The sequence below is a fragment of the Tamandua tetradactyla genome, chromosome 6 (genome assembly GCF_023851605.1).
Source record: "Tamandua tetradactyla isolate mTamTet1 chromosome 6, mTamTet1.pri, whole genome shotgun sequence".
NCBI classification, from domain to species: domain Eukaryota; kingdom Metazoa; phylum Chordata; class Mammalia; order Pilosa; family Myrmecophagidae; genus Tamandua; species Tamandua tetradactyla.
The window spans coordinates 65,409,452-65,436,074 of record NC_135332.1 but is presented as its reverse complement, the minus strand read 5'-3'; the positions used below and the strand labels follow the sequence as shown (position 1 = coordinate 65,436,074).

Sequence of the window (26,623 nt, the reverse complement as noted above, 5' to 3'; positions counted from 1 at the left end):
ATATATTGTGGAAGAATAACCTCCAGGATAACCTCTCGACTCTGTTTGAAATCTCTCACCCATTGACACTTTATTTTGTCTCATTTCTCTCTTCCCCCTTATGGTAGAGAAGGTTTTCTCAATCCCTTGATGTTGAGTCCCAGCTCATTCTAGGATTTCTGCCCCATGTTGTCAGGAAGGTTTACACCCCTGGGAGTCATATCCCACATAGAGATGGGGAGGGTGGTGAGTTTGCTTGTTGTGTTGGTTGAGAGAGAGAGGCTACATCTGAGCAACAAAAGAGGTTCTCTGGGGGTAACTCTTAGGCTTAATTTTAAGTAGGCTTAGCCTATCCTTTGCGGGGATAAGTTTCATATGAACAAACCCCAAGAATGAGGGCTCAGCCTATTGCTTTGGTTGTCCCCACTGCTTGTGAGAATAGCAGGAATTCTCCACATGGGAAGGATGAATTTTCCCTCTTTCTTGCCATTTCCCCAAGGGGACTTTGCAAATACTATTTTATTCACTGTTCAAATCCTTCTGGGATTTCTCAGGACATCACTCTAGACAAACCTACAAGACCTCATGCCTTATCAAGTTTCCATTAAACTGTCCAATTAAACTGTCCACATAAGTTATATTAGGAAATGCAGTAGTCAAAATATAAATTTTGTACCAAATAAACATTTTTTGCTTTAGTCTCACACATAAGTTAAAGTTTTAAATATGAATTACCATCTATTTTCAATACCCTGCAGTATGTTAAACTAGCATACACACCATCATTTGGGTGACAGTGGGCACTTCTTTTTCATGCAAAAGCATTTTAAAATTTGTACATTTAGTCACTATCATTATTATATAGACTTGTGTGCTGGTTTGAAAGGATGTATATACCCTAGAAAAGCCATGTTTTAATCTTAATCCCATTTTGTAAAGGCAGCCGTTTCTTCTAATCCCTATTCAGTACTGTATGCTTGAGACTATAATTAGATCATCTTCCTGGAGATGTGACTCAATCAAACAAGAATGGTTGTTAAATTGGCATAGGTGGAGATGTGTCTCCACCCATTTGGGTGGGTCTTGATTAGTTTACTGGAATCCCATAAAAGAGGAAACATTTTGGAGAAAGCTGGAGATTCAGAGAGAGCAGAGAAGAACAACATAGACAAGAGAAGAAGAGAATCCACCAGCCAGCAACCTTTGGAGATGAAGAAGGAAAACGCCTCTGGGGGAGCTTTATGAAACAGGAACCCAGAAGAGAAAGCTAGCAGATGACACCATGTCCACCATGTGCCTTTCCAGATGAGAGAGAAACCCTGACTGTGTTCACCATGTGCCTTCTAACTTGAGAGAGAAACCCTAAACCACACTGGCCTTCTTAAATCAGGGTATCTTTCCCTGGATGCCTTAGATTGGACATTTCTATAGACTTGCTTTTATTGGGACATTTTCTCGGCCTTAGAACTATAAACTAGCAACTTATTAAATTCCCCTTTTAAAAAGTCATTCCATTTCTGATAAATTGCATTCTGGCAGCTAGCAAACTAGAACACATCCTAAAATGAAAACTTATGATTTTTTAATCCTGAGTACTCCCTTGAGAACCAGGGATCAGAAGAGCTAGTTGACAGTATCATTTACCTGTTTCCCAAGCTACTGATAAAATTCTGTCCAGATGTGTCTGCTCTTCCCAAAGTAGTCTCTGCAACCAGCTAAAAAGGCTCAAAGCCACAGGGCAGCCACAACCACTACCATCATCCCATAGACATCTAAGCAGCTCTGAAGCCTTAGGTATCAGCCCAGCACAGTTAAAATGGGGGATCAACCCTCCTGATTTTTCTTCTGATGCAAAGTTTAGTTAGGAGTGGGACTCCTTGGATAAAACCACCAGGAACACAGAGCCAAAGGAAATGCTCTGGGAAAATGCAAGGTAACTCCCAGACCCTTAGGCTAAAGGAATAAGGCTTTCTATTTAGTCCCTTAGAACCTACCATGCTTTGAGGATCCAAGCAGTCATACGAAGACTCTGAGAAGACCCTGTATATATCTTGAAATTCAACATACATATGCTGGACCTGCTGACTCAGGGCATTCCCTCTGATGCCACTAAACTCAAGCTTTGCCAATGTGTGGAAATCCAAGGTAGTCTTCAGAAGATCCTGCAGAGACAATTCACAAAAGAGATTTTAAAAAATAATGCTAACAGAAGATGATCAACTTTGTATGGCAAGAGAGTTAGGGATGGTATGGGGGGGGGTAGTAGTTGTTTAGGAAAATGTGAAGCCTGATTAGTTTTGTAACCTTATTAGGTTTGGTTGGTGTAAATAACTCTGGGTTTAACTCAGTAAAAAAGCAAAGGGAGAATACCTAAATAAAATCACACACACAAAATTGAATTACATTTTAGCCTCTGAGTTCTCTAATAAAAATAAAATTATTGCCCTGATTGCTGGCTGTACCACCAATTTAAAAAATCAATTTCCAACAAACAAGGCTGACTGATTCTAGAATGACAGCTATCTTAGAAGATATTGACAGGAAAGTGGATCCTGCAATTAGTCCTAAGGCCTAGTCCAGAGGATGACAGCAACATTCTTGAAACTACTTCTGCCAAGAAAAGAAATCACCTGCAGCATACCCTTTCCAAGCATACACACCATCATTTGGGTGACAGTGGGCAATCCTTAACATCTCTGGGCTTGATTTCTACTTCATCTGTAACAGGATAATAATACCTCCTGGAGTGGTTGTGAATTAAATAAGTTAATATAGGCATAGGATTAAGACCAGTGGCTGGCACACAAAAATTATGCAGTAAATGCTTACTGTTGCCACTGTTGTTGATATGACAGTGTACCAGCTGTGTTCAGAAGTAAATGAGAAGTGGACAGCACGGCCCAACATCCTCCAGGAGGATAGCTTACTGAAATGCATGGATGCCTGCTTCACCTCTGGTAGGATATGTCAGGAGCCTCCTGAATATGTCTGAACATGACAGACTGTCTGTATCTCTCAGGACTACCTGTCTAATATCACAAAACCTCCAAATGAAACAGTGATTCCTTTTACATCTTCTATTCTATATGCATACCCCTCTAGCAGGAAAGTGGTTGATACAGGCTACTTTCGTGCCATTTTGTCAAACATTTGGTGCACACCTAGGTCCTCCACCCTGAATGTCAGGTTCAAAGAGCAAGAACAGGGAACACAATGGTACTGATGTTGTAAAGCACAGTAGACTCTGGGTACTACCCCCAGAAATTTCCTTCAGCCTATCAGGCTCCCTGGCACCTTTCTCTTGCTGTGGCACCAAGACCCAGTAACAGTCACAGAGGCACTGGGAAACAGTGAGAGGTAGCTGACGTTTCCTAATTTGCCAGGAGGGTACCCATGAAGTTTTGAGCAGCTTTCTAACAACCCCATTTTTGCTCAGCTATATTCAGGCCTGGTATCAGCTAGTAGCTGAAGCAGGAGAGAAGACATCAGGAAAGACAGCGACAAATCAGCTACAGAAAGAAAGATACACAGCAAAAGCAGAGGATTTTGCTACCAATGGTTGGAAATTTTTTAAATGTTCAACTTTATATTTTGGGGAGCTCGTAGAAATGAATTTTATTTCAATAACATTGACTTAGATACTAATTCAATTCTCTTACAAGGTGCTTGATTATAATCAGTTTTATAGGAGAAACATGTTTGTGCTATGAAATATTACCTTGGTATATATTCGTCATAATTCCGAGGATGCCAGTTTCAATTTTAGGAAGTACTCTCTCACTATTTTAAAAGGAATATGCATTTTGATAGGTTTGATGACATCAAAAAAGTAGATGTGAAACTTTGTTACACTATTTTATTTCTCCAGAATACTTTGAAGCTATGTCTGGGATGGTCATAAGGAGGTGATTTAACTCCAAGCTAACAGGTAAAACATTGGTATTTGAGAAATATTTACTTGATTATTCTATTTTAGGAGAAACTATGGTCACAAAAACAATGGATATTTACATAATTTCATTTAGCTTAGCAAACATCGTAAACAACACATTTATTTAGGGCTTAATTCAAGGTCTTAGACCTTTCCTTATGCCCCATCAAAAGAACTCCCTCACCCTACCCATCCCTGAACTCTAGCTCCTTACTTTGCTTTAATCTTCTTTAGAAAACTAAATCAGACTTGGTCTTACTAAAAAGTATTTGTTTATTTTCTGTCCATCTTCCTGAGTAGATTGAACACACCCCAAAGGTACCACCATATTCCCAGTGCCTGGAAGAGTTTCTGACATTGAACAAGCATTTGCTGAACTAATTTGTGTTCTTTGGTCTCTGACTTAGCTACAGCAGCTCTAGGAGATGTCAGGGTAATAGAGAATGTGGGAACTGTGACCTCCGAAGGTCAGCTGGTAAAATCAAGAAAATTAGACAACAGACTTCTCTCTCTAAGCCAACTTGGCATGTGAATTCACTGTCCTCCCTCCTATGTAGGACATGATTCCCAGGGGTGTAAATCTCCCTGGCAATGTGGGACAGAAATCCCAGGATGAGCCGTGACTCGGCATCAAGGGATTGAGAAAGCCTTCTTGACCAAAAGAGGGAAGAGAGAAATGAGACAAAATAAAGTGCTAGTGGCTGAGAGATTTCAAATAGAGTCAAGAGGTTATCCTGGAGGTTATTCCTATGCATTATACAGATATCTGTATATATATATATATAGAGAGAGAGAGAGATAGATAGATATTATATAGATATCTGTATACAGATATCTAAAAATCATAAATTTTTAGTTTATGACATATCAGTGTGACTAGAGGGAAACACCTGAAACTGTTGAACTGTGATCCAGTAGCCTTTTCTTGAAGATGATTGTATAAAGATATAATGTTTGCAATGTGACTGTGTGATTGTGAAAATCTTATGTCTGATGCTCCTTTTATCTAGGGTATAGAAAGATGAGTGAAAAAATATGGGTAAAAAATAGATAAATAAAAGGGGGGACAAAAGGTAAAATAAATTGGGTAGATAGAAATACCAAAGGTCAATGAGAAGGGAGAGTAAGTGGTATGGTATCTATGAGCTTTTTCTTTTTTCTTTTTATTTCTTTTTCTGGAGTGATGCAAATGTTCTGAAAAATGAATGGTGATGAATACACAACTATTTGATAATATCATGAGTCACTGATTGTACTCCATGTATGGACTGTATGCGTGTGAAGATCTGTCAAAAAAAGATTTAAAAACAATAAAATTAGACAACAGAAGATAATTACATAGCATGGAGGAACTGCATCTCTATTTGAAGGGCCTTGGACAAGGGCAAGGTAGAACTTTTTATGGTTCTACTCTGATGGAAGAACTAAGGTAAACAAGTGAAACAAATTTGGCCTCAAGATATAGGTTGAACTTATGAAATTGCTGCTAATTGACCGCCCTGACCTAAAAAATGGCAATTTTAAGTAGCTCAGCTTGATAAAAATAGAACTATTTATGCCTGGAAATGTCCAACCATAGCATAGGCTGTTAAGAGAGGTAATGAGCTCTCCATCACTGGCAGGATTTTAGTAGAAGTTTAATCAGTGGAATTGTAGAAAAGATTTCTGAAACAGGTGACAAATTGTCTCACAATGGTAGAAACAGATTTATCATATTGATCATGATTACATATTTAGTTCTTAAAATATTTAAATGTAAGATCTTTCCACTGTTTAAGTAAAAGTCCTCACAAAACAGACAAAAGGCATTTTAAGACAATAAGAGGTTTAAATGGTATTTTTAATGTGTCTCCCTACATATATGTATATGTACATACAAAGAGGCAGGTATATGACATATATATCATAGGGAATTTTGTTCACAACTTTTTTTTGGGGGGGGGGGCGCATAGGCTGGGAATCAAATCCAGGTCTCCCACTTGGCTGGTGAGAATTCTACCACTGAACTACCTGTGTACCCAATGATATTTTTTAAATATTTATTTTTTGTTGATTGAAGGAGTAAACACATGAAATTCCTTATACTGGATACAGGCTAGAAATATCAAGTTCAGGTACAGGACAAATGGTATGGTAGAAAGAGCTCAGGTTTTAGGGCCAAAGAAACCCAGGTTCACACAACCCTGTTTCTGCCATTTATTAGCTACATGACTCAAAGAAAGACATTTGACCTTTTTTAAGTCTCAGTTTCCTAACCTGTAAATGGGACAATAAAACTGAACTTGCTGTGGGTTACAGAGTTGCATGAAAAGTACGTCCAAGCACTTGAATTAATGTTAGCCACCAAATTTAGTTATGCTTATATTATTGTCTTTAGATCAGGTTGGTGGATAAGAGATGCACAACCTTTTATAAAGGGGACATGAGGACACTCCTACAGAGGCTGGTCTCACAAAGACCCCTGGGATCTGGGGTAGCTTTCCAGACAGATTGCGTAACATTTAATGAGCGGAAGGTGCAGTTTGTGCTGTAGTTTTATGAAGTAAAGAATCCAAATCAGGAATAATGGTATGCCTGTCAAACAGCAACCCCATATCCAAGCAGAGGTCACACTGCCCATCTTAAAAGAAATGTCTTTGGAATTCATTAAGGGAGAGCACAAAGCAGACATTCAGAGATGAAAATCTTAAAAGGTCATTTGGAAAAAAGACTTTTCTTTACCTTTCGATGGTAGCTGACCTTATACAGCTAATGATCTTATACATGACCACATACATGTTCAAGCAGGGCTAAAGGGAAGCCGGCCCAATTAGGCTTGGAATGAAAGGAGGCAGCCCAGTGACTGCAGATTGTGGAAAGAGCAAAAGGAATGCAGTGTATATTAGGTCAGCTTATTACCTATCTCCCTACTAATCGCTTTGCATAAAGCCTCAGCAGGAAATCATTTTGTCTCCAAGTGAATCACAGCTTTACAGCAGTTTTCTAATGAAAGAAATGAGGGCTCTCTCCAAATGGCTTACTGCATTGTTTGGAGGAAGAGGCTGCAGGCAGAAACATAAACAGGGGATCTGTAGAATCTACAATATTGTGGCACACAAAAAATGAACTCTGTGTGTGTGTGTGTGTGTGTGATGGTGTGCTGGAGAGTCAAGCGGGAAGGCAGGGTGAGAGAAGCAATCAGGAGGCAAATGAATAACTATTTTACTCTAATTTTTGACTATTTATTAATACTATAAAGATGTTATATACTTTGGGATTTCCTTAATAAGTTATTAAGTTGAATAAGCCCTTTTGTGGAATGGGAACTATAAGTTTACTTAAATAACTTTTTAGATAAAAGGACCTAGAAATCATATGGTAAAAATAGCATGTACAAGCATCAACTAGTTCCATTCCCCTATCCCATATTATTTACAGTCCCTTCCAACATGAAAAAGTTAGAATGGGCATTGCCCAAATATCCCTAAAGAGTAGGAGAAAGATCAAAGAAGATAGTGGAGTTACACAGAGAAGGTAAGGTTTAACAAATGAGTATGATGGCTGAATCATTATATTGATATTTCTTTTCATCTCCAATGTCTTAGAGTAGCTAGGAGTAAAAACCTAAAATTGTGTAATTGCAATCCATACCAAACTCTGAAATCTGTTCTACAACTAATCGTTGTGGTGTGCTTTGAAATTTATTGCTTTTATGTATATATGTTATTTTTCACAAAAAAGAAAAAAAAAGTTGACTGTGATGATGAATGCACAGTTATATGAACCACTGACTGTACGCTTTGGTTGATTCCATGGTATGTGAATATATAACACATATCAATAAAATTGCATTAAAATTAACAAAAAGTAGCAGATACATGGGCAGAATAAAATCACATAACAGTTTTGGGTCCTTAAAATGTTAGGAAGGAAGGAAGAGAAGGGGAAGGAGAAGGGGAAGGAGAGAGGGAGGGAGGGAAAGAGGGAATCAGACCTTTAGAACCCCCTGGAAAATACTGAAGTTTGGTGAAAGGACAATACTTGGAACCATATATCTCTGGGTATGAATCTCAGCTAAACCTCTAAGAACTGGTGACAAAAGGCATGTTGATTTATGTATCATACTTAATTGTGACCATTTGTTAAAATGGGGGATTGATATGCAGCTCTTATTACTATCGTAAGGATGCAGACCCACCAGGAAAACAGGCCCTTGAAAGATGGTAGTTGTTTATTTTTCTACCCTTCCTTTCCTTTTTCCTCTCCTCCCCTCCCCTTCCTTCCCTTTCCCTTTCCAAGGGTTAGCTCTCAAAGAAATTAGCTGTCTGAGGAGGTTGAGGAAGAGAACAATTGTTTCCCGAGAATGCAATTAATCCATGCACTACAGATCTGCTGAAAACTGCTTGGCAATATATTGCCTCCTTCCCAGCAGCTTCCCCTCACCTAGGGGGTGCAGAGGTGACAGAATCGATCTGCACAACAAAACCCTCTTGTACAAAAGGGCAAAAAGGCCAAAAAACCATACAAATCTGAGGGGGAACATCCAGGAGAATTATGGAGGTTAAAAGCCGGCTCTTCACAAGGTATCCCTTGACAAGCGCACACGGTGGAGGGGAGGGGGAAGAATGCGTTGATACCATTTTATTAATTGGGCTTCGTGTAGTTATTAATTGCAGCTTGTAACAACTCAGTGGCCATATATTGTTTTAGAACACCAAGAAGACTAAGGCTAAATTCATGCTAATTCCTGCTGGAGAGAAGCAGATTAATCCCATTTCAAATAGGCATCGATCACAGAAATACATAGAATGTTAACTAAAGGGCTCCATGAAATATACCAGAAAAGCAATCGATAGTCCTGAGCCCCACTGCACAGAGCTAGTGGGGGAGGACGAAGACAGCAAAGGGCAAAGGGGATGAGCATGAGCAAATATTTGGAGACAATAAAAAGAGAGTGAGGAAAAAATAAAAGAGCACAGGTGGGAGACAAGTGGGAAGAGAAGTCAGGGAAAGCAAAGGAGAGGAATAAGCAGTAAAGAAAAGGAATGAGAGAGCTGGGCATAAGAGGAAAGGATGAACCAGAGCAAAGGGCAGTAAAACTTCAAACAGGGGAAGAAGTAGAAAGAGGGTGGTGATATTCAAGTCACCCTCTAGTTAAACTGGGGCAACTCCTTTATTTCATGCATCTGTGTCCTTGATTCAGAAAGAAAAGTAGCTTGAGAGAAAACCATTGAGAGGGTAATGATTCTGAGGAGATAGGTGGCGATGGCTTCTTATAATACCTACTGAATATTTCCCATAAATTAGACGTCTGAATGTTAGAAGAAGGGTCTATATGCAGTTCCCTCGTTGCTGAGCTGGGCTCTGCTAACCTGCCATCTCCTAACCTGAAGGCCATCCACAGGGTTGCAGCTCCAGCAACTGTGATCGCTGCAAAGTGGCAGCTATTCTGTCGTGGTCAGCTTAGGCCAGGGGGACTTTGGAGCCCAACGGTCAGTCACTTCCAGCTAAATGATGGATTTGATGTGGAAGATGAGAGGAATAAAGAGTAGAGGGGGAGGGGAGGAGAAGCTGTGCATCAAGAGCTGTGACTGACATAGCTACCGGGAAAGGAGGTATTTAGTATAAAGCTAGGTATCAATTTATATTCTCCATGATCCTGATCAAGGATTTAAGATACACCTTTCATAAGATCTAGCTTCTGGATTTCTTTCTTGGGCATTTTACGTGCTTCCCCATCTTCTTTCCAGGGTCAATTCTTATGCCAGGGTCCAAATTCATTTCTCTTGTTCTTCCTCCTTTCCCAGAGCCCAGCTAGGTTCGGGCACCCTCTTCCATGCTTCCAATAACACAAGTCTCACCTTTATGGTGGCACTTAGTACCCTCAAAAAAGTTGCCTGTTTCTGTGTCTTTCAACCTCTGAATTTCTTCCACTAATGCATCTACCTTTTCCTGTGCTTCTCTTACAGGCAAAAGCCTAATATCAGTCATCTGTTTGTTACTAGTACCTAGCTCAGTACTGTAACCAAGAAATTAGGATCTAAGGAATAATTTTGATTACTGAATCATATTCCTTTTTGCTTTATGGGATATTGAAGTAGATAGGGTAATACCTGCAATCCCTAAACTATAATTCAGTTGCCCTAATACCTAAAAAGAGTGTAAAAGCTCCTATCTTGTGCCTTTGTGATTGTAAGAGTTGTTATGGCCTTTATCTTGTCATTTTCTCGTAGGGCAAAGGCCCTAGTACTAATGAAATCAGCCATTAACTTGCCTCAGCCCGGGACACTTGTAAATCATTTCAGCTAGATTCTGCTATTGAAAGATAACCTGTCTTCCTTTGGCTTACACCTTTAGTTATTGAAGTGATAGCTCTGCCTTCCCTCCTTTCAGCTTATATTCTCTAATTGAAATGATAATGATAACAATATCTCCTTTTCTGCTTTGGACTTGCTGTTCAAAATGACCTCAACTACCTTTGCCAAAATCCTTAAAAACCTTGAACCCCCTAAACTCAGGGAGATACATTTTGAGCTGCTAAGCCATCTGCTTTCCTACTAGTAATAAACTCTTTCTTTCTTTGAAACCCCAGTGGTCTCAAGAATTGGTTATTGAGTGTCTTGAGCAAAAGAATCCATGGCCTTTGTCTGGTAACAGTATGTAGTTCATAGTGGTGCCTAATCAGTGTTTTTTTAAACAGAAATGAACAGAGTCAGTCTCATGCTCTCCCATCCTCGCAACTCCATGGTTTGTCCCCATGTCACAGCCTCTTCCCAACACATCTCCTCTCTTTATCCTAAATCTCTGCTGATAACAGCCAGAAATCTGAGTCTAATTTCTTGGTCCCCTTGTATTTGTCTTAATCTTGAACTTGACCCTGGATTTATCAAATCAGTTTTAGCTTAAGTATCTATTTCATTTTATTATGCCCACTACTCTCCTCCCAAAGTCTAATCAGCAAATATAGGCTGTAAGATGTTAAAAATATGTTAGCCATATTAAATGCTGATGGAAGGACTGAAGCAGTCAAAAGAAAAAAAAAAGCTCATGTCTTTATTTAAACTAAAATTTGTATTAATTTTTAAACAGTTTGGGAAAAACACAACTTTGAATAAGTCTCTCTTTTTGCACAGGAATTCACTACTTTTGTGTTTTTTTGGAGCTACCTTGGTAGTGGGAGCCTAGAGGAGGAGAAGTTGAAAGCAGCCAGCTTTGTGGGAAGGGCCAGCTCCATCCAGAGCAGCTCACTTTCATTTTTTTACCTTGTAAAAATGGTCTTACTAGTATCGGTTTATTTGGAATAAAGTTTGAAGATGATGGACAGTTTGAAAACCACTAAATTAGTTGACTGCATGGGCCTTTGTAACGAGTTAAACTGTTTCTCCCCAAAAGACATGTTGAAATCCTAACTCTAGCACCTCAAAATGTGACATTATTTGGCAACAGGATCATTGCAGAGGTATCAGTTAAGATGAGGTTATAGGGTGAGCCCTGCATCCTGTATGACTGGCGTCTTTATAGGAAGGAAGAGAGACACAAAGATAGAGATACATAGGAGAGAAGGCCACATGAAGACAGAAGCAGAGACTGGAGTTAATCCTTGTAACATCAAGAATTGCAGACTACCTGTAGAAACTAGGAACAGGCAAATAAGGATTCTTCCCTAGAGTCTTTGGAAGGGGGCATGGCCCTGTTGACACCTTGAGTTTGTACTTCAGCCACCAGAACTGTGAGAGACTAAATATCTGATGTTTTAAGCCCGCAAGTTTGTGGTAATTTGTTTCAAAAGGCTTAGATGATGAATATAGCTTTCTTCCTAAATGTGTCTGTAAATTACAATTTCCTAAACTATTGATACAGTCCCCATTCGTGATTACCAATTGAAATGACAACTATTTATCAAACCCTCATTATGGGTTCCTCTATCAATGGAGGGTTGACTACCATGTTGTGTTGGCCATATCTATATGCTACTTTTTTTGATATCTAGACTCCTTACTCCTGTATAGTGCTTGAAAATGAATAAATACACTTGCCTCCACCATGTACAGTCTTCTCAAGAAGCCATCCAATCGCACAAAAACCAGAGAAGACTGAAAATCCCACTTGCTGACTTCCTGGTTCTCTTTAAAGTAAGTATGTAGATTCTCCCGTCTGTCTTGAAACAGCTGCTTGAAGAAACTTAAGGTGTCCACAACCACCTGCAGTTTCCTCTGACTTTCTTTGACCTCACTTCTCAGGAGATCTTCTGGGCTGAGATAATTAGAGGCCTAGAATATAATCAGATTAGTGTCACTAAACCTGACTGTAGGTGCAGGGCATCCTAAAACTTGCTGACAACAACTCTAAAATGAATAGTTGCTAAAGTCATATTTCTAGAAATATAGCATAGGAAATATTTGATCCCATCTTTGGTTACAGAGGTGGACTGGGGCAAATTGTTTTTGTAATCTCTAGCCACAGTGATTGGCTTAGGGATGGGCAAGTGACTAGAGACAAGAAACACAATTAGACTCTTGGTGGGACAACTGGGACTGGGTCAGGTGTTCTTTCCCGGGTGTTCTTTTCTGACTGAACTGGCTTTTTTTTGCATGCTATATGGTGGGGGTCACATTTCATTCTTTTTCTATGTGAATATCCCATGATTGCAGCACCATTTGTTGAATTTTTGTTGGTTTGTTTTTGTTGGTTTGTTTGCTTGTTTTTGGGGAGAAGTGCATGAGCTGGGAATAGAACCTGGGTTTCTTGCATGGCAGGTGAGAATTCTACCACTGAACTACCCTCACACTCCCCTTAACTGGCTTTTGATAGAAAGATAATTCACGTGCAAGGATTCTTGTACCATAAATATTTCCCAGTCTCCAAGAGACTTGCACCTGAAAAGCTGGGAAGCTGGAACTGTTGGATAGCCCTCTTAACCATCATGGAGAGGGAAAGAGATAATTGGATCTTGGTGATATCATTGAAAGCCCTATAGTAAACCAGGGTTTAAGCCAGCATTATCTTGAATTATTGAGGCACAAAAGAAAATACATTATTTTTTTAGTAATGCTAGTTTTAGTTGGGATTTCTTATACTTTCAACCACAAGAGTCCTGACTAATAAATGGCAGTGATGGAAAAGCACTGGTCTAGGAGTCAAACAATCTAGGACTGGGTCCTGGTTTGGGTGTCCTTGGGCAGTTCAGTTAACCTCTTTGACCTTAGCCTACATGCACATGCAGCAATGTATTCCATAAATGTTAGTTATTATTAGCTTATCTTTAAATTTGTTTATTTGTTCTCAAGATAATACATCTTTTTAGAAGTAAAAAAGCCACCTTAAGGGGAAAGATCACCTGAACCTTCGCAAGGCCTCCAGTTCTATACATGGACATACTCCTAGAGGGTCACACTGTACTACGTGGTGCTATTAAGAGGGAGGAGCATGAAGTGTGCAATCTAAAAAGCTGTTTCTACATAGCTAACAGGCACCATGATCTTACCTTGTACAGGGCACTGTGTAAGACCTTAACATACATTATCTCATGAGCCTCACAATTCCCCAGCAACTTTTTGACATAGGTTCTCTCATTTTCACCCTTGCACACAGGAAGAAATCAAGACACTGAGAAGGTAAGTTGCCCAGACATACACAGCCAATAAGTGGTGAAGCCAGGATATAGCCATGGGTCATCTCACTCCAAAGTCAATATTCTTAATTGCTAGGCTATACTGTACACAGATTGTTAAGGAGGTTGAAATTCACTACCCATCCCCTTCTCCACACCCCTCTTTATCCCACTCTGGTCTTAAGCAGAGGTGAAAGAAAAATTAGGTTGCTCAGGTATTTCAGTACTACTTAAATCATTTCTGTGAATAACTGGCTTGTGATAGTAAAATAATTCAAGTGTGAGGACCTTTTGAACCATCGTTATTTCCCTGAAATGTTAGTTCCCTGAAATATTATTTTTCTTCATATGAGTCAGTGCCAAGCCAGCCCCAAGGGAGGGGTTATTGGGAATCTTGGGGCAGCCAACCTGCTGGATGAGAAGGTTGCAGGTCTCCTGGAGCAGCACAGTGAGCCTCCCCGGGGAGCGGTAGGACTTGCATGTGGCCCAAATCAGACAGACTACATGGAGCAGAGGCTGCAGCCGTGGCTTCACCTCAGGAAACTCCACACTTTCCAGGGTTTCCAGATGGTGACAGAGTGGCATCAGGTGAGTGTGGATGTCCTGAGCCTCCATCAGAGCTGGAAGGAATTGGAGTCAGTCCCTTCACTCATTGTAGCTCCCACCCACCATGGAATACCAGTGCCTAGCAAGAGAAGGATCTACGAAGCAGATGCCTGTAATTTTTCCTAAGCTGGGAAAGCACTAAGAAGGCTGGTTTCAGAAAACTTTCTGGCACCTATGAGGGCATAGTGAAATCGGGGAAGTCCTGAATAATTAGGGCAATGGTCCTAGGAGTTATTGCTTACAAAGACCCTGTTATCTGGATCTTGTCCTGGGTTTCTAGGCCCAGCCTAGTGTCATATGCATAGTAGATACTCAATAAACATTTGCAGATTACTTTGTTGTCGATATCTCTGAGCCATTACAAAATAGATGGCAGAGGGCAAGTTTTAGAATCAGACACCAACCTATTGTATTACCTTGGGTATGCAGTTAACCTCTCTGAGACTCAAAATAGTAACTTATTTAAAGAGTTCTTAGGAAGGTTGAAGGTAGCACAAATGGAAACTTCATAAACAACTAGTGCAGTGCCTGGTCCAAAGCAGACATTTGATAAATGGTAGTGACTTGAATGAGTATTTATTTATTTATTTTTTTAACATAGGCAGGCACCGGGAAACGAACCCGGGTCCTCTGGCATGGCAGGCGAGCATTCTTGCCTGCTGAGCTACCGTGGCCCTTGAATGAATATTTATTATCAAAGGACTTCACTGACGTCTTGCAGAAGAGAAGTCACATGGCTTAGAGAAACAGCAGAGACTGAAGATGGCAAGGTTTTGCCGGGTTTCAAAGCCAGAAGAACCTTCTGTCATCTTCTTTGCACACAGCCAAGGAAAGAAAGGGTCTTTAACCAGTTATCTTGAAAAGCTTGAGAAGGGAAAGCAGGAAAACTAGCAGAATTAGGTACTAATATCTGCAAAGAAATTAGAAGGGACACAAAAGCCCATTGCACAAACTGAACTGGAAAGGAAGTGTTTATAAAAGCTGGTTCTTTCCTGGGAAAAGAATCAGATGGCATCAGACAAGAGTGGATGGCCTTAGGCCCTGACTAGACCATGTAGATGAGGCCCTGCATTTATCCTAAAGGAACTCACACACTACACAATTTAGCAAACAGTGTCAACATACCAAGCATTGTTCTACACATTTGATATATACCATGTTAGGTAAAGCCCTCTGAAGTGGTTTTACTACTGCCATTTTTAAAGGGAAAAGGCACATTCTGACCTACAATCCTGAAGAGTTAAGAGAAAGCTTGATGGAAGAAACAGGGAAAGAAGCAAAGTGTGCTGATTAGGGGAGAAGGAGCCCTGAAACAATTTACCTAATTCTAATTATAGACTTCACTGGCTTTGCAATTTTGACAAAGGCCAATCTTGTCCAGTGCTCAGATGGCTAAGAAATTGCAGTTCCATCTGAAAATAAGAACAGCAGAAAAAGCAGAATGGAGCTAGAAATAGAATAGAGACTTCTCAAGAAATCAGCAGGGAAGGACCTGAACCCCAGAGGTGAGAGATAACAACATGCACTTGTACAATACAGTACAATCAGTAAAGTATTTCCATTTCTATTAATTTACTATGGCCACATGAGGTAGGAAGGAAGTGTGTGCATCATAACTATAGTATACACTAAAGTTCAGAGAGGTTTGCCCCAAGGTCAGATAGTGGTGGGCCACTATTTGTACATGCACAGGGTAGCTGCTTTTCTGCTTGCAAATTTGGTATTCTTGTCACTATGTTGTATTGTGCCAGGTTGGAAGATTATAAGGACACGAAACTACTGAAATCAGAAAGAAAAGTCAATTCATCACTAATTAAGAAATTCGAGTCCAATTTGTGCAAACACTTGCTAGGGCTCACCTGCTACGACATCTCTGAACATGGCTTTAAAAGCAGGGAAGTAGCTGCTCTGAAGTTTGTCCAGGATCCTGGCCATGCTCCTCACCTTGATTGTTCTTAGTTGACTATAAATGTATTCCAGATCGTCACACCTATAAAACCATGGCAGAAGGGTGAATCCAGGTGAATATCAGGAAAGGCAAGTCTATACTGTGTCAGACTACCCTTCCATAGACAGATCTGCCTCAGGGTGCTTCCACCAAGGCTGTGCTCCCACCCAAAGAGCTTGGACATCTGTTTCCAGAACAGTGAGGGCAAAAGCCTGAGTCCCAAACACTGGTTCAAAGGGTAGCTCCAGAAGATAACAGCAGGGAATGCTGCTGTGACCATCTGGTGGCTCAAAAGTCTGGCAGCTGGAGGTCATTAGCTCTTGCAGAACGGTTTGGGGCAGGGTGAGAGAGCAGTTGTTTGGGCAAAGCTGCAGGAGAAGTGCCCTGCAGTAGGTCAGCAGAATGGTCAGAAACCAGGCGGAAGGATGTTGGCATAAACAGGGTAGGGACCCTAGAGGCATGCATGGTCATGTGATGCTAACCTCTCCATTCAGTGCACGACAGGAACATCTGCCTCAAATATCTGTCTGTCTCCTTCTGAGCAAAGGATTAATTGTTGCAATGATAAATAGGGGCAAGGAAATGGGCAGGAAGAGGTAGAATGAGCTGGAGCAAAAAATAAGGTCTTTCTGGATAACCTTAAGGCTAGGACACAGTGGATAGATGTACTCTACAGTTCTGCCAATGATGGGCTGGGTACTAGGAAAGGGCAGTTTGCTGCCAACTTCCAAAATCTCCTTTCTTTCTCCAGGTCCTTACAGAAGGTATAGGCATCTAGCCTGGACTGTTTGAGGAGACAGGAGCAGACAATTGAAGGGAATATTAGAATGTTAATTAATTTCACACATAGTAGAAAGAACATTTGAGGAAATGTCAAAAGAAATAGTGACTGGGGTCCCAGAAAAGAGGGATGACTATTGAACTTTGTGGAAAGTATACATCTCCCAGTCCACAGAATAATTATATTGATCCAAATAACACTGCTGTTATTTGGATGTTTGCCACAGAAGTGATGAGATACACTTGGAGGAGAGACTCCACACTCAGTGATTGGCTCTCTCAGACCCAATCTGGCCTAATCCACTGTCAGACATCTGCCTTCCCAGGTGTGAGCACTGCCTGCCTGCCTACCTGCTCTTCCAGAATGCCAGTTCCACCTCAGGGGTGGGATTTCCCCCTTCCAGGAGTGGTTGGGAAGATTCTCGCTTGAGCACCACCTGGACTTGGTGGCTCCATTTGATCACTGCAGACTCAATGGCGTAGACGACTGACTTATCTATGAAATCCAAACTGTGAAAGACAAAACAAATCTCCTAGAAAGTGTGAAAATAACCTAACTCTGGTGTCTCCTCAAACAGAATCTGACTTAAAAAAAAAAAAAGAAAGAAAAATCGGTGGGAAACTCCATCTAGTCCAGGTGTTCTTAACTTTTATTGGATAAAAGTTAATGAAAAGTGCAGACTCTTTCCCCAGAACAAATGTTGATGCTTACATACATCCACAGCTACATATACAATATGTACAGGTTCAGAGATTCAACAAAATTCTGAAGACTAGTTTAATAACTTTAAATCCCATCAAGTCTTCTTGTCAATGTAGGAGCACCTTTAGCAGAAAATATTCAGAGGACCACCCTCCCACCAATGACAGCAAGCTCCTTACTTGAAAAAACAACACATTTCACAGTAGGTCAGGCCTCCCTGGGAGAAAGTTTGTCTCTATACCAAACTACTCTTTCCCTGTGATTTCTTCATTTTGGTCTTAGTTCACACTTCTGCAGCTAGAGGAGATTACTTCCTCCTCCACAAGGCGAACCATCAAACATCTCAATGCGATCCCCATGATTCACTTTGTCATCACATTTCCAGTGAAGAATGAAATGCCCCTCCCCCGTTTTTTTTTAACCTACCCATGTTTTAGAAGGGATTAAAAATCAAAAGTTTTGCTTGCCTTTTCACAAAGTCTTAACTGAAAGCTGTGCATGCTGGGCTTTCAGGATACAACTGACAAAGAAATAGAGCATATTATTCAAATTTTCATACCAGAAACACACCTTCACTTAATTACATTCATATTTGCTAAGCAATGACACTGAAGGCATTAAAGGGAGGGGATATTCACCTCCTTCAAATGTAATCCAGCCTTTTGGGAAATTATCAAATTTGAACAAAGGGAGACAAACTCAGCAATGATTATACCCATACATCGAAAGTCATTAAGTTGAAATACAAAAGAGTCAGGAAAATGGAAATTTGAACTTATTTATTTTGAAAATTGGATATTTTTATTAAACCAACATGTTTTCTAGCTTACTAGGAAATTACTTCAAATTATATACGTAGCAAATTACCTCCAGTAGAAAAAACTCATTATAAAGTAAACTGCCATCTTATGCATTATTTATTCTTCAGATCAAATCAAGAATCCTGAATACACAATGATGACAGTAATATACTGAGAAACTCCTGATAATATGGCCAACTGAGCTCATGTAGGAAGGCCACCTTTTGCCATGAACACACAGAAATACTGGATAAAACATAACAAAGCATATCATTTAAATACATAGACTGGCTTGAAAGAAAAAAATCCCTAGGGGACAGAAGTAAAGAGAGCTTAAAGCCAGAAATGTCAGCAGATGCTGATGGTATGGTGGATATAATTCCTAATAGGAAGGAGGATGGGGTTTTAATGCCCACCTAGGGACAGGAGGCATGAACTCCAGCCTCAAGCCAGATTTGCTTTTATTTGGAAATAAAAGATCCTCAGGACCTGAAAAAAGTATCCAGTTGCTGGGGTAGGAGGGCCTGGGATTGCAATAGCAACCACCAGAGTTAGTTCTGTGAAATTATATTAGGGTAGGTGAGGGGATGAGACACAGCTGTCTCCCAGACTGAACCTGGGTCTTTGCCAATGATGAGACACTGGGTTGATAAGCCAAATGCTGAAGTCAGTGTGGCTGCTTTCAGCCCTGAAATGATACTGAGTGGAAAAAAGATCATGTTGTGGCAATAGCCTTAAAAGACTCAGGCCAGAGGGACTGGAGAAAGGGTAATAATCAGCATGCAGCACACTGTCTGAGGATGTAGGCAAATAAAGCAGATCATGGGTTCATGTGTGGAACAAGGAGATGTGCAGAGTTAGGAATAGGAATGTTGTAAAGAAGACATTCTCCTGTATCTCAGAGGCTCACATGATCGTCCTGGTGATACTTACACTGCCTCACTTTCAGAGTCCTCAAACTCCATTTTTTCTGAGCCTACTGGAAGAGGCAGCAAGGTTTTCCCCTTCACTTGCTCAAGGATAACCAAGAGGTCACATTGGAGGCTGTGGGCATGCTGCCTGACATCTTGACATACCACATGGGGCCACTCTAGGTGGTTCTTCTCACTGGCCAAGACAGGTATAACAACCTGTAACAGAGAGGCAGAGAGCAGAAATGGAAGGCATTCAACTTTCTGACACCATAATAAAGACCATTTTGAGAAAGGCTGAGAAAGCTATACACAACCTTTTGCAAGTCCCAAATGTCAGAGGCAACACATAGGTAAATGCAGATAAGAATGACCATCTGTCTATAGGTGTGATAGAGGCACCTAAAAAAGGTAAGCAAAGTTGAGGTTCTTGAGTCTGCCAGTGTGGTGTACATTAGTTGCTTTTGGCCACCTAACAGTTCCTCTTCTTTTGGAATCCATCCTTACATCTAAAGGTGGATCTGGACTTATGCCTAAACCAATCACTGCAGTCCATTTTCCTGGCCACAGTGATTGTTGCAGGGGTGGATATGTAACCACATGTGAGCCAATTAGAGGAGAGCCAAGTCGAGGTACTTTGAACTTTTAGAGGAAGGGAAGTCTTCTCTTTAGTACTGGACTCATACTTGGAAGAAAGTCTGGAGGTACTGGTGGTCCTTTTGCTACCATATGGGGCCTTAGAATAAAGTCAATATGGAGAAAATAAGTTTACAGATGGAGAAAGAACAAATCGTGGTGCTATTATTTGAGCCTCTGAATCAAGCTGTTATAGAACTTTTTGAGCTAGTTTAGGTTGAGTTTCCTATCACTAGCAAATTAGAAAGCTGTAATTAATACAACTCATTAGGAACTCCTGCCTGCCCAACCACACACCCCCAAGTCAACAAGAATAGCAGAAAGACAGATTATCAAGTAACGTGACAAGGAAGCCACCAAGTAAATAACGAAAAGGAAATGTGATTGGGTTCTGTATATGTCCAATAAGTACCTGTGGCTGTGAAATAGAATACCTGGGTTCAGCATGTTCAATCTCCGAGGATAGCCCTTGCCTGGTTGGTGTGGAAATATTCATTGAACTGAGTACTAACAACAGGAGAACAGAGAGCTTCAGAGAGAAAATATCATAAATTGATGTCTATTCCCATCCATGTTAAGAAAGAACCCTTTGGAACCAGGGCAGAAGGCCTAACGAGGAACAGAAGTATTTTCCTAGGATGCCCAAGGCAGGAAGAGTATCTTATTTGATCTTTATATACCCACAGTTCTTGCTAGGGACTGGCATGGAGGAGATGCTGAATAGTTCCATAGGATGACTGAATGCATGCTATCTGAAGAAAAAGTGATAAGTTTTGATTAGATTCTGGAAGTTTTGAGTAACATAAAATAATGAATGTGGACTTTCTATGAAATGAAAAGCTACTCATTCACTCATTCAGTGGATATTTATTAAGCATCAACTAAGCATTAGCACTGTTCTAGCTCTTGAGAGGATGTAACAGTCTTTTTTCTTTTTCAAAAGAAGACAAAAATTCTTGCCCTCATAAAGTTTATACTCTAGGGGAGAGAGTCAATAAATGACATGTTCTGTGGGAAAACAAATAAAGCAGGGTGAAGGGAATCAGGAGTGTGGAGTGGAAGGATTACAATTTTAAATGGAGTGGGCAGTGTAGGCCTCACTGAGAAAGTAATGTTTGAACAAAGACTTGGGTGGATAGGGAGGGTGCTATGCAGATACCTGGGGGAAGTATACTGCAGGTAGAAGGAACAGCCAGTGCAAAGGCCTTGAGGTAGGAGCATGCTTCGTGTGATCAAGGGGCAGTAAGTTGGTCAGTGGAACCGGGACAGAGTGATCAAAGACAAGAAGAGCAGGGATGAGAAAAGGGGGGCAGACATGTGCAACCTTGCCTGTAGGATTTTGGTTTTTACTCTCAGAAAAACGGGAACCATTGGAAGGTTTTGAGAAAAGGAGCAGCATGCTTTGATACTCTCACTGTTGTGTTAAGAATAGATTTTAGGGGGCAAAAGTGGAAAAAGGGTGATGAGTTAGAGTTATTGCTCTAATCTAGAAGAGAAATTAAGGTGGCTTGGCACAGGGAAAGTGGTGGAGGTAGAGGGAAATGTCTGATTCTATACAGATTTTGAGGTACAATAATATGGTTTCTGAATGGATTGGTTGTGGGATTGTGAGAGAAAACAGAGGAGTCAGGGTGACTCAAATTTTGGGATTTGAGCAACAGGAAGAATGGAGCTGCCATTTACTGAGATAGGACAAAAAATAGAGGTAATTTCTTGAGAGAAGATCTGGAGCTTGTTTTTGGGCATGTTAAATTTGATATAACTATTGGTCTTTGAAATGGAGACTGAGTAGTCAGTTGGGTAAGGAATTCAGAGAAGAAAAGGCTGGAAATATTGGGAGGTATCAAATACATTTTGTAAAAGCATCAAATTGGATGAGAGACCCAATGAACTGAGTATAAACAGAAAAGAGGGGATGTCCAAGAATGAGCCCTTAGGCCTTCAAATATTAAGAGGTCGAAGAAGAAGAGGAGCCATCAGTGGAAATTGAGAAGGAATGGCCATGGAGACAGGAGAAATCAAGAAGATTGTGGCGTCCTGGAAGCCAAGGGATCACCAGCAGGATTTCCTGCTGCTCACAGGTCAAGCAGGGTGAGAACTGCAACTGGCCGTTCTATTTAGTCAAGTGGAGGCTACTGGGGACATTTCCAAGTTCCATCACTTCTCTTCTGTGCTGTTTGTGGGTGAAAACCTAATGGGTGAGTATAAAAGGAAATAGGAGAAGAAAGGGAGATAGCTAGAATAGGCACATTTTCAAGAAATTTTGCTATAAAGGGGATCATAATAACAGGGTAATAGCTAGTTAGGGAAATGAAGCAAGGAGAGGGTATTGTTTGATGCGAATAATCTAGTGAAGAGGGAAAAGTTAAGACTGTAGGAAAGAGGAAAATGAATTAATGGGACAACCTCCTCAAAGATGTGAGAATGGATAGGACCTAGAGCAAAAGTGGCAGTTTTAGTCTTAGGGTTGGCATCAAATGAGAGCAGACAGTCCATCTGTAGCAATGGATGGGAGGGCAGAGTTTGTTAATATACATATTGGCTGATGGGGTAGATCTGGGAATATGCAGAAATGCTATTCTATTGTTTCCATTTTTTATATAAATACAAAGGGAGAGCATTACAGAGTGTGATAGGGAGGGAAGGTTTTTGAATGTTTGAAGACAAAAAGAAAGTTTTGAGATCATGATCTAGAAGGAAGTAATTAGAATAGGAAACCTAGGATGTTAACTAGGCCGCATAAAGAGTCTATTAAAGGTTCAAGGTCATGAACTTAAAAGTGGAACTACTGGTTTTTTGTCTAGCCTCATTCAGTTTCACACTGTGTGAAGGCAGAGAATTGGAATGCAAGTCTGTGATTTTGCCAAACAAGTATAAAAAGTAAGGGAGGAGCAAGTGAGGCAGGATTTTATGCATGGGGAATGATTATGATGGACCATGGCTGAGTAAGGGGGCAAAAGACAACATAGGATTGTCAAGGAGCTGTGGATGGAAGGCAGCAGGATCAGTGGGTTGGAAGTTCAAGTGGGGGCCAAGGAATCGTTCTAGTTTGGATATTGGAGGGAGTGATCTGGAAAAACAGGAGTAGTTGTCAGAGAGTGAGGTGCATGAAACTGAGGATGGGGTTATTGATAAAGCAAGGCCTGGGAATGGCCACGGAAGGGAGCAGTTAAGACCCCGAGGACAGGATCACCGGAGGAGAAAGGTTCAAGGAACCCAGAGGACAGATTATTGGAAAGATACTTATATGTCTACTCAAAGAGACAAGTGCTAAGACAGGAGTGACGTTGGGGAGAGTAACATTGAGCCAGAAATTAAAATCATACAGAAAGGAGGGCAGGGCCATCAGTAGAGCATGCAGCAATGAAGACAGTGGGTGACTAAGCCCGTGACATAAGATTCAAACTGCACGTTTTTCAACGTGGTCTTGACGCTGCAGTGAGGAGCATGGAGGGCACTTCTCTCATCCCAGGCTCAGTGAGAGCATGACTGGGGAAGGTGCATCCTCAGGGGAGAACTAGGTTTGGTTAGAGGAAAGTGACAGGATTGGTCAGAGAAAAGGTTGAGGAAGATTTTAAGTGGGGTATATTGACAAGACTTCCAGTGTTTTATGGAACCCCTATAATATGATACACTCTCTTCTAGATGTTCTAAAATATTATTTCTAAATGTCAAAACAACCCTGCAAGGTATTTTGGACCTGACAGAGGTGAGCTAACTTGCTTATATCACATTGATTAATTTGGTAAAACCAGGATTTAAACAAGCATACAGGTTTCAGAACTCCAGGAAAAGCAACCTGTCAGCAGTGAATAAAGTGATTGGGAGGAGGGAGAAATGGTGCAGGGGAACTGGTTACTAAATTCTGTCAATCCTTCCTTTGAAAAATTTCTTGGATGCATTTTTAAATTTTTGCCTTGTACTAGTACAGTGGGAAAAAAATACTGTTTGAATTTACAGCTTTCTCCCCTTGTCAGTGCATTCCTCACCTCATTCCACCCCCTCCCCCCAATAGCATGCATTCACGCACAAGACACACACACACACACACAACACAGGAAGAGTCCTCTCAGTCAGATGGGTTCTTTAGGCCTTCCTGATGCAGACTGTGGGGAGGGAGGGAGGAAAAGAGGAACAAGTCATCAGAGAGTGACTTTATACAAAACTTATGTATACAAAACTTATGTATAGAAGGTACTGAGAGAAAGGAGGAGAGGGATAGCTAGGAGAGCTGTGAGGGGCAGGAGGGGCTTAGGGGATGGGAGGTGAGCAAGGTTTGAAGAGTCACCAGATCAGCTTCAGAATGTGCAAAAGAAGTAGATGAGAGAAGAGAGGGTTGCACGGACTATGGATAATTTTTACAGGTTTTGAGAAACACAAGTAAAAGACTTGAGGTACTTTAATATAAATTATTTTATTTAGGTTTCAAATACATACATTTATGTGGTATACAATGTAAAAAAGTATAAAAGTTTTACAGTGGAAAATAAGTCTTCTACCAATCCCTCTATCTCAACCAAGCAGTTCCTGGCCTGAGGATGACCCTGTTAATGAATGCTTTTCCTTCATTTTTCCCCCTTCCTCCTCCCTCCCTCCTATCCTCTTTCCCTTTTCCTCTTTGTTTTGTTTTAACATAAACATCAGTGCACTAAACATAACTCCACACCTTTAAAAGATGTATCTTAAGAATTGTTCCAATATTTCATTGTATAGATGGACCATAATTCATTCATACAGTCACCTGTTGATGAACATTCAGTTTGTTTACAATCTCTTTCAATGTGGCAGCAATAGCAGTTCTTGAACATTTGATGATCTGCCTTACTTTTAAAACTACTATTGCTTACTGGCTACATTTCCTTAACCATGCCACAAGTCTGAACTGGGCCCACTGTCCTCCCACTCTGAATTGTTTAACATATTCCCCAAACCTGGAAAGTTACCTTCCTTGTCCTCTGCTTATCCTAATCTCTCTTGTTGTTCAGGAGTTAGCTCAACATTTAAGGCTAATACAAAAATATAATATGAAATATAAAGCTTATATTTCACAACCTGCAGAATCTAAGGCATCAAGTCTCTAGGATACACAGGCCTGACTTGCAGGAAAGCTTACTCCTATTCCAGAAAGGCCTGTCACAAGACTGTCTCTTGAGCATTTCCCTGAAATCTCCTGCGCTCTCAAAAGCTTCCACAATCGTGCCTGGGAACACTCCATAAGCCACATCTTCGCCTTCTTCCTTCACCTCCTGGCAGATTCCTCCAAATGCCTGTTGGACATTTCAATTGGATGCCCCAACTTCTTGCTTTAGCACATGGCTGTCCTTTGGTAAGTGGTTGGGTGATGATGATGAGAAGAAAATCAAAACCACTCCACCTGTCTCTTTTAACACCTCTCCAGAATAATCTGCTCAGAGCCTTTCACCTCCTTCCACTCCACTGACTCACGGTGTTCACCATTTCCTGTCTCCTCCAGTCCTTCCCAATTTACAGAAGGGACTAACAGACCTTAAAAAGTGGTCAGGATCCAGGCGTCCTTCAGACTCTAGCCTCCCCTGGACTTTGCGTGATCCCGGACTAGGACTTGATGGAAATCTGAGCGCCTTCGCGTTTGCCTGGCATCCACTCAGATTTCCCTGGGCTCACCCATCCCGTCCACGTCTCAGATGTCCTGATCTGAGTGGCCAGCTCCGCCCCTCCACTCCACTCGGGTCCTTCCCCCACTTCACGCCATTTTCCTGCAGACCCCTAGGACTCGGCTCCCAGTCGGGGCTGCCCCGGTGTCCCGCCCCTCTCCCTCTAGCCCCGCCTCCTCAGGCCTCCCCTCCAGTGTCCCGCTCGCGACTCCTCCCCCCCTGCCCCAACCCGGGCTTCAGCCGGCGCCGGGTCGCCCACCCACCCTCACCTCTGAGAACAGCACGGCCAGGTGCTCCAGGGGCGCCGCGGGCAGATCTCCACAGAGCACTGCGCCGCGGAGGCTGCGGGGCCCGGGCGGCTCGGGCCCGGTGCGCAGGAAGAAGAGCCCCTTGGCGCGGGCCGGGCCGGGCTCGGGTCCCGCGTCCAGCCCAGGGCGCACCGCCAGGCCCCCGGGCTCAGGCCGCACCACCAGCAGCGGCCGCGGCCCCAGCGCGGCATCGCGGCCCAGAAAGGCCTGGAGAAGCTGCTCGGCCTCGGCCGTCCCGGCGCAGCGCTCCCAGGCGCCCGCCGCCGGCCTCAGGCTCTGGGCCACGTAGGCCCCCAGGAGTCGCAGTCGCGGGTCGGCTCCCGGCTCCTCATCCGCGGTCTCCGCCGCAAGCGCGGCCTGCTCCTCAGCTCTCGCCATCCCGCGCGGCCTCGGGCGCCTCAGGTTTCCCTAGCGACGGGGACGCGGCAGGGACTCCCTCCCCTGCTCCCCTCCTATTGGATGCGGGACTCCTGGTGCCGCCCCTTCCACTCTAAAAAGGTAAGAGAGGGACATCGGGAACGCGTAGGGCGGCGCGGCTGTTTCTAGGAAACCGGTGGAGGCGCCTACTTAGTGGCTAGTCTGTGAATTGGCGTGACTGTCCAGGGCAGCGGTGGATTGATGGGGTGTGTGGAGAGCATTATCAAAGGATATATATGCTGTTAGGAAACTTTCTGGCCAAGGTCAGATTAAATTCTTTAGAGGTGTGCACACACAGAAATATTATGTCCTCTCATTTCTTTCCCAAACGTGCAATTCAAAATTAAAACAACGCCAAATTGTAAAATAGATGTAAGGAAAT

At 41.8% G+C, this 26,623-nt stretch overlaps 1 protein-coding gene across 4 annotated transcripts in view; it reads right to left on the bottom strand.

Annotated features, from left to right (window-relative positions):
* Window positions 1-26,269, bottom strand: part of DNAH9 (dynein axonemal heavy chain 9) — a 372,566-nt gene extending 346,297 nt beyond the window's left edge. For 3 of the 4 annotated variants that reach the window (XM_077166001.1, XM_077166002.1, XM_077166003.1), the window contains exons 1-7: window positions 25,786-26,269; window positions 19,270-19,466; window positions 17,185-17,343; window positions 15,965-16,095; window positions 13,908-14,119; window positions 11,926-12,159; window positions 1,974-2,141 (exon numbers count right to left, since the gene is read on the bottom strand). In XM_077166001.1, the coding sequence (XP_077022116.1) occupies window positions 1,974-2,141; window positions 11,926-12,159; window positions 13,908-14,119; window positions 15,965-16,095; window positions 17,185-17,343; window positions 19,270-19,466; window positions 25,786-26,202 (1,518 nt within the window). In that variant the 5' untranslated portion in view covers window positions 26,203-26,269. Of the gene's footprint in view, window positions 1-1,973; window positions 2,142-11,925; window positions 12,160-13,907; window positions 14,120-15,964; window positions 16,096-17,184; window positions 17,344-19,269; window positions 19,467-25,785 lie in introns of those variants that run through there. The other variant, XM_077166004.1, reaches the window with a different exon arrangement.
* Between the last annotated feature and the right edge of the window lie 354 nt (window positions 26,270-26,623).